General features: G+C 33.8%; 1 protein-coding gene across 1 annotated transcript; it reads right to left on the bottom strand.

Moving 5' to 3' along the window:
* Positions 1–330: 330 nt before the first annotated feature.
* On the bottom strand, positions 331–12627 carry LOC149769930 (beta-1,3-galactosyltransferase 2-like). Its single transcript, XM_089949652.1, has 2 exons — positions 12428–12627; positions 331–3809 (listed from the first exon to the last, which is right to left on the bottom strand). Exon 2 carries the CDS (start codon positions 3652–3654, stop codon positions 2347–2349), a length of 1308 nt encoding a protein of 435 aa, XP_089805778.1. The 5' UTR covers positions 3655–3809; positions 12428–12627; the 3' UTR covers positions 331–2346.
* Positions 12628–17745: the final 5118 nt, after the last annotated feature.

The following is a 17745-nucleotide window of genomic DNA, read 5'->3' as shown; positions in this document are numbered from 1 at the left end:
TACACCACCCTCGGGTGACGCTGTACGTGGCAAAGAAACCCGAAAACACTTTTGATCAGATATACATATTGATATAAATCATACACAATTCCGTGACACCCACATCATTTATTGTCGTTGCCATGGTAACGTCTATCCGATAAAATACAGTATGCTCACATCTCAATTATATTAAATATTTTTGAACAATTCTTTTCTAACTTTATTGATTTTCAACAACTTAAAACTAATCTTATGATCGGTAGTTGAAAGCTACAAACAATGGCGGAGCGCTCTGTGTTTCATTATCTCCAAATTATATGTACGAAACAGATTGTTTTCTCTTAAAATGTGCAACCTTTTATCAGTCTTTTCTAAAGATTTGTACATAAAGGTCATTGTGTTCCGTTTAATCAATGATAATTTATAATTAACTTATGTTGCTAAACTATGTAACAGAAGGAAATAAACACAAGTTTTGTAAAGTTCAACCAACAATTTATTTCCTTAAAATACAAAGGTGGAAATTTAAATTGCAAATAATTTTAAATTTCAACTACACGTCCAGAAGTATAGTTTTGACCATGCTGATGTACCGATAATCTTGAATATGCCTCCATACTTATACCTAATAATTTTCGTGGATGACGATGATATAATGAAAACTGTATTTAATTTGACAATAATCCCAAAGTAGAGTTTTGGTCCAAGATGATCACTTTGCTATTACAATGAATAAATATCATGATTCCTCTAACATTATTTGAACGCAACTAGAATCTCGAATCACTGACTTCCAAAAAATGATATCAAGATTTGAATGAACACTTCGTTGACAAAAGGATATTTTTCATTATGCATCCGCACTTCAACTATGTCGCTATAATATTCCCGTTTCATTCACATACATTATGTTCCTAACTTAGTTTCACCCACATCAAGCGTCCCTATCTGCATTTGAAAGTTCTTTTTCCAGGAACATGTTTTAAACATTGTCACAGAGTTAGGCAAAATAATAACTTAGTTTTGCCTTTGGACTATTTTTCGTTGTACATACGTACAACGTTGTCTAGGGTGAATAAGTGTTTTTCCAGGTAAGTGACTGTATTAATATGTACATCGCCGGAAATTACTTGCGACGAGGGACATTAAAAATATGATATGCACGGGTATTTTACCCTGACTTTTGATCACTCTCCTATGGATTCAAGTAAGATCAATTTCTAAACCGACACTGGTCGTTTTGGATCACGTCAAGGAGTGTACGCTCTCCATTGTTCTCCAGCCATAGGGGTAAGTGTTCAATTTATATTTCATTTGATATGAGAAGCTTATTCGGTTTGTAATGTCTTATCGCGTAATAATGCATTTATTACACCGCAGATTTGAACTTTGAATTACAAGTCACTATTAGAGGTTAATGTATTAGCATATATCTAGAGTTTTTACAGAATCTATTATTATGAGCAGTTTGGTTTTATTGTAGCTGACTGTGACTATGACTAGAGCTGCCTAGAGTTGACTAGAACTGTCTAGAGCTATCTGAAACTGTTTAGAGCTGTCTGGAGTTTCTAAAGCATTTAAGGCTGCGTGCTGTCGATACGTATGTATGTACGTATGTCTGAGCCACGGACGTAGACGTAGCTAATTCAAAAGGGGGCTGTATGCTGGCTGTACTTGTGTATACGTATGACTGTACATGTGGTGGATCCACGAAGGGTGCGAGCGGCCGATAAGAGCATGGGATAACCCAAGGAATCGTACGACTGTACAAGGGTCTAGAAGCATACGTTTGGTTCAATTGTTGTTCCAAAAATTGGGTGCATTTTTATGTTAATAAGATTATTTTGAATCTTTGTTGTGTTCCAAGAGATTATGTGAATGTCTGTTATAGTTTATGACATTATTTTGAATCTTTATCGGAGTCCATATTTGAGATTATGTGAATCTCTCGTGTAGTATATGATACTGTGTGAAACGTATCTGCAGGTTTCTTGGATCTGTATTTCATATTGAATTCATATATTTGGTTTATTTTCAATGTGTGAATGTTTGTGTAGAGTGATTGGGTCAGTCGTATGTTAACAGCTTCAGAGAATCATTGTATTTTTTAAACCATATCTTTTTCTTTATCAATTCATTTTATAAATTTCCATCTTTCACACATTTTCCTTGTCGTATTCAATTAGTCCAAAAACCCACTCGGTTTCTATTCTGCGACAAATATTTAGCTGTTTTATTTGCTCCTTTTCGCCAGCTGTCTTATTTACATCAAGGTTACTATGATCGTTTTCGCTGCAGCTTTTAAGTCGTTCCTCTATTATTAATATAATGCTAAGTTGTGGCATCCAATGTCTATCACTAAGGCTATTTTTCATTTTGCCTTTGCCACTCTGTTTTATTTGCGGCATTCATTTCATATGGTGTATTTGACAATTTAAACTGTACATTTAAAGTTCGTTCATATGCTTTCCCCATCGCATCCCACAACTTTACGACTTCTTCTAAATTTTCCCCACCAGATATCAGAAAGGGACACGGATTTATGCTATGTTCAATACATTCCAGTCCTTCTTTAAAATCCAAAGAAAAATTCCCGGCAAGTGAGATATAGGTTATATGTTTGACCTTCGATGGTAACATTCCATAGAGATAAACGTCATCAACCCAGAAAAACGGTGTTAAATACGCAGCCCTGTAGAGAAAACGGATAATATCAGTAGATAAAATTACACCGAACCCACTGCAATATTGTGGATAAAACTGGTATCCCCTGAAAAAATCAGAATCGACGTACCATTTATTTCTCTTGTCTCTTATGATTGGCATCGTGCGATCAAAAATATAGTTACAAAGAATGTATCGTGTTCTACCAGAAAGTTTTGGAATATATTCTTTTAGCAATTTGTATGTATCCACAACTACATCATCATCAACCTTGACAATCATCTTAGCATTCATGCAGTTCTCTGATATCCACTTGTATCCCATGACCCCCTTATGTGTAAGGTTTCTATAAGCATCAATAAAATTTCCTTGTACAAGATCGCCATGCTTTATAAATTCATTCTCAATTTGTATTTGCGTTGCATTATCAAGAACCGTGCCAAGCAGAAACAAAATCCTGACAGACCCTAAGTGACGAAAATATGAATTATTAGTCCATGTTTTTCTCATGACATCACGCCTCTCAAAATGACTCGGTGCAGTGTGAACTATCACAAGAGCTGATAGATTCACCGCTGACTTGCATAAGGTTGGATTTGACAACAAATATGGTGCGTCTAATGTTAAAGGATATAGAGTTTTGGTATGACCTGATCCTGTTTTGTAGACTCCATCAATGTTGACTCCATCAATCGTGGTGAGATTAAATTTAAGATTTTCAGAGCCATTTTGTATCTCACCTTTATGATTTATGGTATAGTATTCATCGTCGCTTTGGATACGGTATGGCCTATATGTTGACCCACCTTGTCTGTGAAAATCGATAATTCTTGGTCGGACGATACCGTGGTGATTTACGGTCGAGAAGTGATGGAAGCTCATAATTATGAATGATATTCCAAGAAAGACAATGACCACTAGGATGTTTCGAAAACACCATCGTACCGCAACCGTTGACACAAGCACATTCATCAAATTATCCATAGCGTTAATATTACCAATGGACATTCCTTCAGGATAGGATCTAGACCTCTGTAAATGTGTTCATCGCACATTCATGTCAGTCGACCTTTTCATGGTTTTATTTTCGTCGGAAGACTTGACAATGCTTTCCATCAATGATAATCTCTGGACAAAATCAAACCAGACCAGCACGAAATCTTCTGAAACGAAATAACATTAATAAGACAATTTTGATATAAAGGAACCCGCATCTCTATGTGAAAGAAGCACTCTCAAAAGGTTGCATTTATATGGGTTCTTTTGGAGAACCCTATATTCAGTCAATCTGGGAACATGAATACGTGATAGGTAAACATTATTCCCTGAAAAGTCCACCACGATTATCCATCGTATATTAATTGTTAATGCTGGAAGGGGACATATTGTGTCCTGAATGTATACTATATAATGTGCATAATTTCGAATCTGACTGACTATGAACGACATTACTTTGCTAATGCAATTTTAGCGTTGAATACACTCAGTGAAACGTTTACTTTTGTCACGATTACTTGTTAACTATTAAACATGGATATGATATTCGATTAGTCAATGCAAGTACTTATCTTTACACCAGAAGAGTTTCCTTACAAAGGTTAACACTAATTGATGCGAACAATAACCCTTAAAATCGGCAGTAATAAGAGATGCATTGACGACACACTGGATGAAGGTAGTTTGTCATGCTGAATTAAGGTAGTTTGTCCATGCGGAATGAAGGTAGTTCGTCACGCAGGATGAAGACAGTTTGTCCATGCGGACTGAAGGTAGTTTGTCACGCGGAATCAAGGTAGTATGTCCATGCAGACAGAAGGTAGTTTGTCACGTGGAATAAAAGTAGTTTCTCCATGCGGAATGAACGTAGTTTGTCTATGCAGAATCAAGGTAATTTGCCCATCATGAACAAACAAATTGTCGTTCGTTTAGAGTATTTTCCAGACTTAAGTTAGTTGTATTGAGAAAGCACCAAAGAGCCCCATGTTATATCATTATATCTATTTATCCACCTACATATCTATATCTATATTTATATGCATATATGTGTGTGTTTGTGTGTGTCTGTGTGTGTAATAGCTGATTATGTGATGATACCGTTCTTTTGAAATACACTCCTTGATTATTTTCTATAGTATTTTATGTTAATTATTAGCCTTATCATTTTTGTTTGTTTCTGCAGATGTTGGAACGAAAACTGGACTTGCAAGTGGCGTTCCTAGCGCTAACTCTTGTTTTTATTTGTCTTGCTTTCTACGGATGATCACAACTGCACTGCCAACCCCTCCCCCCTCCTACATATTAAGGAGAGAATTATTTTGATTGTACGTGTTCTTATCTTACTAATATGGTATTCATGAGATGTCTTGGCATAAGAAGTTTAAGTCTTTAACGGCTTAATATTTTTTTAAAATCTAAGTATACTTAATGTTAACAGAATTAGACGCTAGTTATAGTACTAACGAGATCAAGCAGAAAATGAAATAATGAACTGTAAGCCTCACAATAAACATTAGTGCTTGAAATATTGACTAAGATTTCGTCAGTCTTTCTATCGTAAGCTCTTAAAGAAGTAATTATTCGAGGTAAGAACTAATTTGGCAGTCTGAAGAATACGTCAATCGTTAGATATGGTGGTAATCTCATTTCATAGGCAAACTATTTGTTTAGATGCAGCGAGTTTAATCTATTAGCTGTTCTTATCCAACTAATGCATTCATTTTCTGTATATATTGTTAAATGCATGTTAGTAAATAATGCTTTTCAGCATCTATTATTATATTCTCCGGAACGATATAAACAACTCACATATTGGTATACTTGAGCAAATCATTATTGATTTGGCTGCAGCAGATAACAATTTTACAAGATTCACTAAGATCAGGCAGTTCGAGCAGAGATTAAGAGCAAACGATTTTGCATTTGTAACAAAAGCGTAGATCATTATTTGAACATTCTTGGAAATAATGTTGTTCAATATGTTTCTATGCAGTACAAAATAAATGAAAGCATGAAAGAATAATGTATCCAAGAAAAAGCAAACTATCATAAATGGAAGCAGTGATGTCATCATTTTATGATCAAGTAATATTCTTCACGTTTGTGAGGAACGTTAATGTACATTACGCTTACAAGATTTTGTCAATAATAGATCATAACATATCAAAAGAAGTAGAAAACACAGTTAAAAGCAACTCGCCACAGATATGAAAGATACCACGTTAGATTAAAATGAGACTACCACACATTACGATATCTCATAAACAATAGAGATGATTAAACCTGAACACAGTTTTCAGATGACGGTTCCTAAGCTAAATAAAAATATTTTGTTTGCAACATGTAATATATGAAGGTAGAAGGAAATGTCAACAGTGCAACATTACTAAATATGGATGGAATGCCTCTAAAGACATCATAATATAAAAATAAATATTTTCAATATGAATGAATACATCATGTTCATGAAGTACAAATATTGGTGCAGCTGATGAGCAAAATGATGATACGGAAACAATACAAGTCACTTCTCGTTCATTAAAGATCCTTGATAATCATCAAAGGTAATAATATATATATATATATATATATATATATATTGTAAATGTTGTCAGATGAAGTTAACCAAATAATCAGAGCAGATAATTGTTAAGGTTAATTTCCAGATATGAGCCCAAAACGTGAAATGGACGCAGAATAAAACCACGGCAGTAAATAGTGCCCAAATAACATCTGACTTTCTGCGAACCCACCTAAAACAATCTTAATAGTATAAATGAAACTGTTGATAAAGTATAAGTTAAACTAAATCTCAAATACGCATACATGTCAGAAGCATATACACATATTCAAACATGCATATACACGTATTCAAACATGCACATACACGTATTCAAACATGCATATAGGCGTATTCAAACATGCATATACACGTATTCAAACATGCATATACACGTATTCAAATACGCATATACACGTATTCAAACATGCACATACACGTATTCAAACATGCATATACGCGTATTCAAACATGCATAAACGCATATTCAAACATGCATATACACATATTCAATTATGTATATACACGTATTCAAACATGCATATACACGTATTCAAACACGCATATACACGTATTCAAACATGCATATACACGTATTCAAACACGCATATACATGTATTCAAACATGCACATACACGTATTCAAACATGCATATACACATATTCAATTATGTATATACACGTATTCAAACATGCATATACACGTATTCAAACACGCATATACACGTATTCAAACATGCATGTAAACGTATTCAAACATGTTTATACACGTATTCAAACATGCATATACACATATTCAAACACGCATATACACATATTCAAACATGCATATACACATATTCAAACACGCATATACACGTATTCAAACATGAATATGCACGTATCCAAACATGAATATACACGTATTCAAACATGCACATACACGTATTCAAACATGCGTATACACGTATTCAAACATGCGGAACATTGTCAAACTCTACAGAGCAGTGACTCAATGTTTTAAGCAATCATAGCCAGTTACAAACTGCAAGTGTACAAGACAGGTAGCAAACAATTAGTTTTGAGACCCCTTAATGGCGGAATCTCACTTTTCAGGTGCTAGATTGGCCACGCCCAATAAAATCCCATATTAGCCTACATAGCACAACAAACCTAGATGACCACATACAGGGACCTTATTTATGCAGATACAGTCTTCTGCCAGTAATTATAAATATTCCCTTTTGTTTCTTTCCATTAAACATCAAATTTGAGCAGTTTATCATTGAGTGTCACCAATGACTGTGACTAAAATAGTCTCGAACATGATGTAGCTTAGGAAATTATTCCTTTAGTTGACACATTTGTTTTTCCGTCTTCTTTGCTCCTTTTATTGATCAATCAATTGATCAAACTGATTCTATCTTTACTACTCATTTTCTTTATTCTAATCATAGTACTAAAATACTTTTTATTCTAATCATTGTAATAAAAAACAGTCTCTCGTTATCGGAAGGGAATATGATCCGGAAGTGTTTATGTATGTTGCATAGGGCTATTAGAGAAATTGCAACCTAACATGTATCAGTTGGTTATTTTGTTAAAATGGGGGTCATTATGAGAAATTATAGACCATCTGATGCACCGGCTGGTTACGTGTAGTCATTGTGTTTTCAAACTGTTGCTCATAACCTAAGTCATATAGACAGGAAAGTCTTACTCAAGGCTATTGACCTCCTTTGCTTATATGCAACATATCCTTGCATTTCACAAACCAAATAACAGATCGATCTCTTACCTAATACCACGTTAGGCAACCTATGCTTGTTGACCATAACGTGTACAACCACATAATTTTCAGAGGCGATTCCGTGGAGGAATATTGCAACTGAAACCATACTAAAACCTCTAATTCAGGGCCTTCCTAAATCCGACCAACATTATCAAGGGTAAATTTGCATGTCCGATATTTTCCAGTATATTTGCATATTTACGGCATTTAACAGTTTAAGTCTTCTGCATTTCAACATAAAAGTCAAAAGACTTTAGAGAGATTTCATCAAACTTTGGAAAATATCATTCTGTCATATCGCTTTGATACATCAAATGATTGAGTTGAAGGTATTCCTCTATTGTTCGTTACGGAATTAAATTTTTTTCAATAAACATTAGGTTTTAGTCCTTGTTGTAATAGTTATTGGACATACTGTCTGTGGAGCAATGACAATATTAAAGTAGAAACTTCCTGCAATAGAAAACTCAAAGATTAATCTCACTGACGACGCCTCTCAGTTCAAATATCAGTTTCCAAAGACTTGTGAAGTGGCAAGTACTAATATTCACTCTGTCTAGCCAAATCAGAAACAAAATTAAGTTATGACAGCAACGCAAAGGACGAGAATTTTCGGCCTGGTAATAGAGTTCTGGCTTTCTTGCCCCAAACCTCAAAACCTTCTTCAGGCTATGTAGCATGGCTCTAATACAGATGAAATAAATTAAGCCAATTAAATTATATTATTAAATCTCATAAGAGTCTAAAACATACATAATTTGTAAATATGTCATTGGAATATGTTGACAGAGATATTTATGCTATCACTCAGTTTATTTGTACCTGTCTCACACAGTGAGTATTTAAACGATGCAATGCAATTTGACTATAGTTAAACGATCTTCCAAATTCAGAAATATAAATAATTTGAAACAAACTCTCACATCAATATCCATACGAAAATGGCTCTAATATAAATATGGACACTTCCATATGTGCCAACACGAACAATAAAATCTACCATATCTCTAACATTGTAGATTCTACATCTATCCAACATCTTATTTACAGAATGAATCATCTTAAAAGGAATGTCTGAATAAAAATTCATTATTTGCTGGAGAATGATTTCATAGAACTATGTCAATGTATTTGCAGTTCTCCATGTAGTATAGTGCCAAAATCTCATAATACTTTTACAATGCGCACCGACACTAGAAAAGTGAACAGCGTCACCAAAGTAGAATAATTTTCAATGTCTAAAATCGATTATTGCACTGACAAAGATGGACATGCAAACTATGATACCGGGTTAGACCTTTTGAAAGGATTGTATCTAATTCCACTCTTTAGATGGGCCAAGGATATTTGTGACCCTAGATGGACATTATCAATATAAAAGGATGCCTTTTGGTATGAGATGTCTTACTTTAGCTTTCCAGAGCTTCATGAACATGATAACGTCTGGTCTATATAATTGTGACGCTTATATCAATGACGTAGTCATCTATGAAGCCATCTGGAAAAATCACTTGAAAAACGTTTGGAAATTCATTGAACGACTAATGCTTGCAAACATGACAATTATTGTAGGTAAAAGTGAGTTTTGCCGTGTTTTTGTTATAGCTTTTGAAACATTTTGTGATACACGGTCAAGTTAAGCCAATATAAAATAAGGTCCATGATAACTCAGCATTTCATGCCTATCAGTAAAAGCAACTGATGTAATTTGGGGAATGGCTGGATATTATCAAATTTGTCCCTGACTGAAGTTCCTCTAACCAATTTGTTGAGTAAGAAAACTAAGTTTCATTGGTGTGAATAAATATCAGGAATCTTCTAATACATTTTAATTCTGGAATTAAAGGTGCACGATTTGCCGCTACAGATTACAATCAGTAAGTTAAAACGTGCTGATGCAAGTGATGTAAGAGTTAGTGGAGTATTCATTCAAGAAGACAAAAATGGGATGGAACGTCCGCTGTGCTATATTTTTTATCAAAAACCTAAACAAGCACCTTATAAATTATTCCACAATTCGGAAGCAATATTTGGCTTTGATACTGGATTTGCCACTTTGAAGAGTATGCGAATTGAGTTCCTTCTCCGAATATTGTATTCAGTGATCCCAATCCCCTGTTTTTCATTAACAAAATGAAAAACAAAACAAAATATCAGAGATTGTTAAGGTCGTTTGATTTTGCACGAACACAACACTGACATTAGGCACACGAAGGGAAAGGATAATCTAATTGCAGATGTACTGTCACATGTATATTTTGCATTGTTCATTGTCTATTTGATATTTGCCATGTTCTTTAATAAAATTTGAGTGAATGATATGACCTTGTTTACAATATATAATTTTCTGGAATTTCTGACCTTTAACATTGGCCTCTGATTGTGACTAAGGTTTTTATATTAAGACTCTTTACATCAGAAATGTTTATTCCTGTTTTAACATTTCAAGTGGAGTCGGTCGTTTAGTTCTGTTTAATTTTTAATTTGAGAGGATTATTTTTATTGGATTTAATAAATGATCATTAATGCTTCGGACTATATTACTATTCAAGGGACTATTGTGATGGCAATTTGAGACTTTTTGATTATATCATCTTGTAACATCTAGAATGTTAGCACATCACGATTCCAAGACTAAGACATATTACGACCCCCAGATTAAAGTTCATCACTACCCCCAGACTAAGGCACATCACGACTCCCAGACTATATTACATCACGACTCCTAGATCAAGGCACATTACGACTCCAAGACTAAGGAATATCACGACTGCCAGACTAAGGCACATCACGACCACCATACTAAGGCACATCACGACTCCAGACTTAGGCACATTACGGCGGAAACACTCGTATATTATTTTACATTTTTTTGCATTGATAGTTCACAATCTTTTTGGTAAGATTCAACTTATATATGATATACTTAAGACATGAAATTATGAAATTAACTGAGCATGGCGCAACTATGTTTGCAGGATTTGATAAACTAATTTTAATATTTTGAGAAGAAATAGTGTAATTAGTGCCTAAGAATGCAGTATGCTCTAATACTTTGCATGCATTCCATAAACCGACAACCAACCCACTCAGTAAATAAAATATATAGCTCATATTTTGAATTTATTGTGTTAAAGCACTGTTCTTAAATTAAGAATTACTTTCCATATTTGCAAAGTATTCCGTGATCTGAATCAATGTCTGCTATTCTGTGTGATATAAAACGATTTTGGTGAGGTTCCACGCATCAAACTGAGATATATTTTGGTTTGACTTTGAATTATGTTTCAACATCAGTTTCCTTAGTTTGCTATATGGGCTGGGCATCTGTGTAGCCAGAATGGTAGTTTTTGATATGGGCTTGGCATCTGTATCGCCTGAACGATAGTGTCTTAGATGGGCGTGGTATCTCTATCGCCAGAACTTTAGAGTGTTACACGGGCTGGACATCTGTATCGCAAGAACGTTAATTTTCTATATGGGCTGTGCATCTGTATCCCCAGAACACAGCTTTGGTTTACTTTAAAACTTTGTTTCCGAATCGTCACAGAATATAGTTATTTAAACTCACAAGTGTGCATATCTGTAATGCGTTCAAATGACGCAAAACGCCATACACATGCTCAAATTATATTAATCTGTATTACAATAAAGATAGTCAAACTGAAATGTACATTTTCATGTCGAATGTAAATAAGTAAATTGATAAGTAAGTCTTCATCCTGTCCTCTATGTAATCGTAAATTTGTTCAATCCATCCATTATTCTTGTTCAACGGATAGATGTAAAGTAATCTCTTTAATTATATAATAATGAGAACATATGCAACAGTTTCATTTAGACTCCTAGAAGAAAAATCATCCTGACTGTTTAATACTCTAAACTGACATTTTTCAATATCAAGTTTTCTTAGTAAATTTCGCTTCTATGCGAAGAAATTGAAACGTAAATAAAACACGCAAGCGCTAATGTACGTACAACGTATGCATGAATGTACTCGTGCATGCATGTATGTATGTTTGTATGTATGGATGGATGGATGAATGGATGGATGGATGGATGGATGGATGTATGACATGAAAGTTACACAATGCAATGATATGGCCAGTTTGTAAGACTACAAAAACAATATTACAACCACGCCAAGAAAAATAGTCATTTGTGGCTCGATGAAAGTTATGAGGATTGTTATCTGATTAGTTTCATATCATTAAAAATAGTAATTCTAACGACGAGTAAAAGAGTCGTCTTAAATAAACCTAATCACAATGTTTGTTTTAATCGCTTAGAATAATGTGCAAAACACCTACCTGGACAGAATTATGAATTATGATTCACGTTCTCCTTTGATTGGACATCTGCATCGTTAATTGCCGGGAACATAATAGGGATCATTTCTATTTACTCGTAGCTTGATATATCAACACACGCACAAATAAATGATGTTATACTTACCCTTTTAACAGATGTAGAGTCTCAAATGTAAATTGCATCAGATAAATGTACCATCAAAGAACAATATCGCCAAATGAGAAACACCCTTATAAAAAGGACTTTTTGAATGGTGAAGCTCTACATAGGATGCTGGGCACGTCAAGAAAATTGTTTTAAAAAAGCGGCAACAATGTTGACGTAAAAATAGGCGGAGCAGCTTCTTCCAGTAATCATCATGACTGCATGTATGAAATTTGCATAAGGATATAAATACACTCTCACAATAGATTTCGCTGTAACAGATTGTATTTATGTGCACTATAATCAATCTGTAGGTGTGCAATGACGCTGTGTTTTTGTACTTGTATTGAATTTTTGTAAATTATTATGCTTCATTAAACTGTATAGACCAATCAAAAGCAATTAATAGTGGGTACAACACACACACACACACACACACACACACATATATATATATATATATGTGTGTGCGTGTGTGTGTATACACGTACATACATACACATTCACAAAAATAAAAAACAGCCTCTTATTCTTTAAATATATGTGCGAGTGTGCCTGTACATCTCGTTATGATATTTTGTATACGAGTATGTCTTTGCATTTTATTAAGATTTCAAGTGTATGAGTATATCTGTGTACATCTCGATAGGATGGAATTTTTGTGTATGAGTATGTCTGTGTGCATCTCGCTAGGATGATTTTTGTGTACAGGAAAGTACATCTCATTAGGATTACTTCTGTACGAGGTTGTCTTTATATTTCGATAGGATTTCTAAAACTCATTTATACTGGATTGAACATAAAGTACAGACAATGTTATTCTAATAGAATATACTATATTTAAACAATAAACAATCGTGTGAATGTGTTTTATTTAAAATAAGCGTTGAAAAACTAAACAAGATGTTAAATAAATGGCGTGACGGAAATGGAGATTCTCGAATTGTTTTTTTACAGGAATTAATGGTAAATGCAGAAAACAAGCGATTTGAATGTCATTTTATTTCTCCACTGTAGTAAGCGATATTGTGATATCCTCCCCGTCCACTCAAAATATAGAATATAACTTTTCTAAACGTTGTGCATAGAATGCTCATATTATATACATTTCAGACAGCAATATGTTTTCAGTCTTCTGGAGTAACATAAATTGAAATTGAAGTGAGATTTAACATTACTGAATACTGTTTACCCTAATGTTATAATGCCTAATAACTCTTTTAGTTTATTCAATATATGTTTTGTAACAAACTGATACACTTTGATCAGACGCATTTTATCATGTAAGAATAGTTGAATCAAATAATGCTAAGCTAGTTATTATGACAGCTGGACATGCCAAAAAGACAAATTTCAGTCACTGTGTAAATGTCAAATATAGTAAATACTGACTTGCCTTTGGTGAACAGGTCGTGAATTAATGGTTAAGAGGCAGTCAACAGAGAAACAGATGGCAATCGAGGCAGTTTATTTTTATTCTTTAAACATTAATTCAAATACCAGAAATCTCCCCTTGTGATGCAAAACTTGAATTCTCACACTAAAGTAACTAGACATGACACATAAGTTTAAATAAACACGTCTAATTTGTTGTTGATTATTATTTCCACGCTCATAAATTTCATCATTAAGACTGTTCAGGTCATGTAGCAGTTCTGGTTTTGGGATTTGTTGGGTCATGCATTTGTTATACAATTACTTCAGCACATTTTCCTAGCATGAAAGGCAAGCATCCACCATTTGTTTGCAAGCATCTGTTCATAAAAAAGAAAATAATCAAACATGAATAATTCCTTTGTTTTAATTATTATAGACAATATATTGCGATACTAGTTTCATATGACATTAATGTGCCAAGTGGATATTCATGTGAAATGCTTTTAATTCAGTATAGAAGTTTCTTTTTAAAAATGTTTATTTATTTTTATCGTGTCTAATGCATGCGCAGCCATTTAACATCGTTATCATTATCATGGTGCGTAGCCTGTCAATTGTTCACAGTGTGTGACATCGTCCGTAAAGCTTAACAGATAAACGAAGATTCACTGGCCTTGCCCCATCGGACACGTTTGACTGTACAACGACCCTGTCCTGCCCGAAAACTGTTTAGCGTGGTCAACATATGTCGTGGAAGTTTGAAGCCAGGACGGCTGACTAGCTCAACGATGAGAGAGAGGTTTGCAACATCTGTTGAAGACCATTCATCACCAAATGCAGAAATAGCTGTCATATCCTCCGACAACGGACCTAACCAGATTGGATGTCTAAATCCAAGCGGCCGGCTGGATGTTAAGTGATGTCCTTGTACATAGGACGTTTCTCACTGGCATAAACCTTAGCAGTTGTTCAAATTAATGTCATGTCTACCTTTTAATTCTAAATTTATGCAAAATAACCGCGTTTTACAAAGTATATGACTGATATAAAAGTATTCGTTTAGTTTAATAAGTATTTGTTTAGTTATGAAATAATCACCTTGAAATGGATAAGCGTTAAAACAGAAAAATATATTTTCCAAAGTTTAAAGTCTTCTTTTTCCTACAGGAAACAAAGATGCAAAATAAAATATCCATCGCTCATATTTGTATTAAGCTTCGATATGGTTTCATCTTTCTTATGTGATAACCAAATATTTCCAGTTAAATGGAATGAATGTCCTTACCAAAGAGTATCAGAACATTTTCACACAATTCAGTACATTAATAACAGAAAACAATTGGTTGAGTCTTGTTCATTACCTTTTATTTCAATTTATATTTGCAGGTTATGTGGTATGCACGACAAATGTCATGAAATTATATGTAGTAAAGTAAACATTGTTTTGGAAAAATCAATTATCAGCCATGTTAGTCTCATGACGTTGGAGTTTCTTATTTATTCGAAATCAATCCATTCCTTTATCTTCAACATTCTAGTCTATTCAAACATATCTAAAATACTCATCAGCAATGACATTTCTCATTTACAATGAGCTATATTAAAATTGATTTCCGAGTGGAATGGTAGATTAAGCTTGAGGATAATGATGTATTTTGTTAAAGGATATCCTGAATCCCCTAACGACCCTCCCATGTAATATCCTGAATCCTCCCATGTAGCTACTAGCAAACTTCTCCTCATATGTGAATGCTGTTTACAGGCATGCTTATGCTTGAATTTTGTAACCAAACATGCTTATATGTGAATTGTGTGCTCCAGCATGCTAATATGTTAATTTCGTGTACAAGAATGTTTATAGGTGAATTGTGTATACAAGCATTTTTGTTTACCAAATGTGTGTACATGCACGCTTATATGCGAACTGTGTACAATATTGATTGTATGTGAAGCGTGTCTACAAGAATGCTTGTATATGAATGGTTTATACAAACATGCTTAGAAGTGAAATGTGTGTAGAAGCATTCTTCGATGCGAATTGTGTGTACAGGCGTGCTTATTTGCGAATTGTGCGTATAAGGATGCTTGTACGGGAATGGTATTATATTGTCATCACAGATTTAGGTATGCTACTTAGCTAGTCTTCTTGCATCTAACATTTTTAGAATGGTTTGTCTGGAACAATAAGTACCTTGAGGTCGAGATGTTCCGTAAATATCTTGTTCAGGACGAGAACGAAACACTAGTAATTTACTAAGGGAAAATAGCAAGCAAATCGGAATAATCAATAAAAGTGAGGGGCAAATAAGAGAGGTAAATGATCGGTTATGCTGCACTGTTCATGCTATTTATCTAAACTATGCTATTTACTAATTAAACTTTCAACGTCTAGGTCCTGTTGAGACTGCAAAAAGATGATCATTTTATTTATGCTTGGCGTAAGGACGATTGTATTGGAATGTCTGAAAAAAGATTGTTCGTACTCTATGGTCTTAAACTAAATAACATTAAACAAAAAGCCTACAATTTTCTTACAATGTGACAAAATATTTTTTATTCTTAGAATATAACGTGGAAATATATAATTAACTTAGAGCACTTTTAATTAAATCCCAAATAATTCCTAAATGTTCTATCAGATGTACAGAATTATGGAATATTCCGGAAGAATTCCACGCCTTGAATGTGCTGATGTACCGGTAGTCCTGAATAGTTTGATTTACTAACAGACTTGATGTATCCCAATGATTTAATCCAGAAAACCAATGGTCGAATTCAAAATAATTGAATGATAGTGTTTTAGTCCAAATGTTCTAATAACTAACTTGACAACTGAAATGGTGGAGGACATGTGTGATTGGTTTCAGATCCCATCACAATTTTTGTTCTTGGCACGTGAATAAACTATCGGTTCATGCATGTAGAATAACGTCAATTAACAGAACCAACGAGTTACCTTTTGGAATATAAACAAATACATTGTTTCAGTTCAGATACCAGCAGCAAAATCGTTTGAAGCAGCAGCACCTGTAACCGATGAGCTACCAAAGGTACCCCGTTGAGAATAGAGGCATGACCTAAGGACTACAATTTTTACTGATTGCTGTAATCATATTGTTATTCTTTGTAATGCATTGATTGATGTTTGCTGCCTGTAGCGAGGTATATCGATACTAATCATATCTTATATGATTGAATTCACGTTTTCTTTTATACCTGAACATACCATTCAATATTCTCAATCTCTCAAAAAGGGAAACATGTCACGTTTTAATAGAGGGAGATGCATATTTCTAATTTCCTAGATGAACGTTATTATTTTTATTATTATTATTATTATTATTATTATTATTATTATTATTATTATTATTATTTAATTGTTTTATTGTTTTAAATTTTTTTAATCCCACTACATGATATTATAATGTATTATTATTTACGGGATTATATATTGTCCAGTACAGAGGTCAGTTATGTTTGACCTGACTGATTCTTTTATATTTTCGACGTAAACAATTCACAATAGAAACATTGTATCAAGTTCCTAACCTTGTTCCAAAATCAGTGACAGTTTTGGTAAACAATTTTAAAAATGTTTTTTAAATCTTTCCCAGAGTAAGAATCATTAAGTTGAGTAAAGGTCACACCTGGACGATATGACAAGTATCGTGTGTCAATTGGCAAACGAACTTCTTTTTTCTTCCAGAAGAATTAACTTTTGTCCCCCATTCTGGAATTTGTTTTGTGTCTTAGGCGTATAATTGATGTAATGATAAAGGATTGCCAGTCGTTCTTTGACATCTGACACGTTAAATTGTATCATGTTGTGACCAGTTGACTGAATTTTATTTTCTTCAATTTTTTTAATTCCATGGGATTATTATCTCTGAAAAAAATAATTGCTACAATAATTCTTGGGCAAAGACATGCACTTGAATTTA

The sequence above is a fragment of the Sinohyriopsis cumingii genome, unplaced genomic scaffold, assembly GCF_028554795.1.
Source record: "Sinohyriopsis cumingii isolate HCF-2022 unplaced genomic scaffold, ASM2855479v2 utg003020l, whole genome shotgun sequence".
Classification (NCBI taxonomy): Eukaryota; Metazoa; Mollusca; class Bivalvia; order Unionida; family Unionidae; genus Sinohyriopsis; species Sinohyriopsis cumingii.
Note: the sequence above shows the minus strand (reverse complement) of the source record. Positions and strands in the feature narration are given on the sequence as shown.

Coding starts and splice junctions, on each gene's coding strand:
- LOC149769930 (XM_089949652.1), bottom strand. CDS start 3,654: ATGTCCATTGGTAATATTAACGCTATGGATAATTTGATGAATGTGCTT.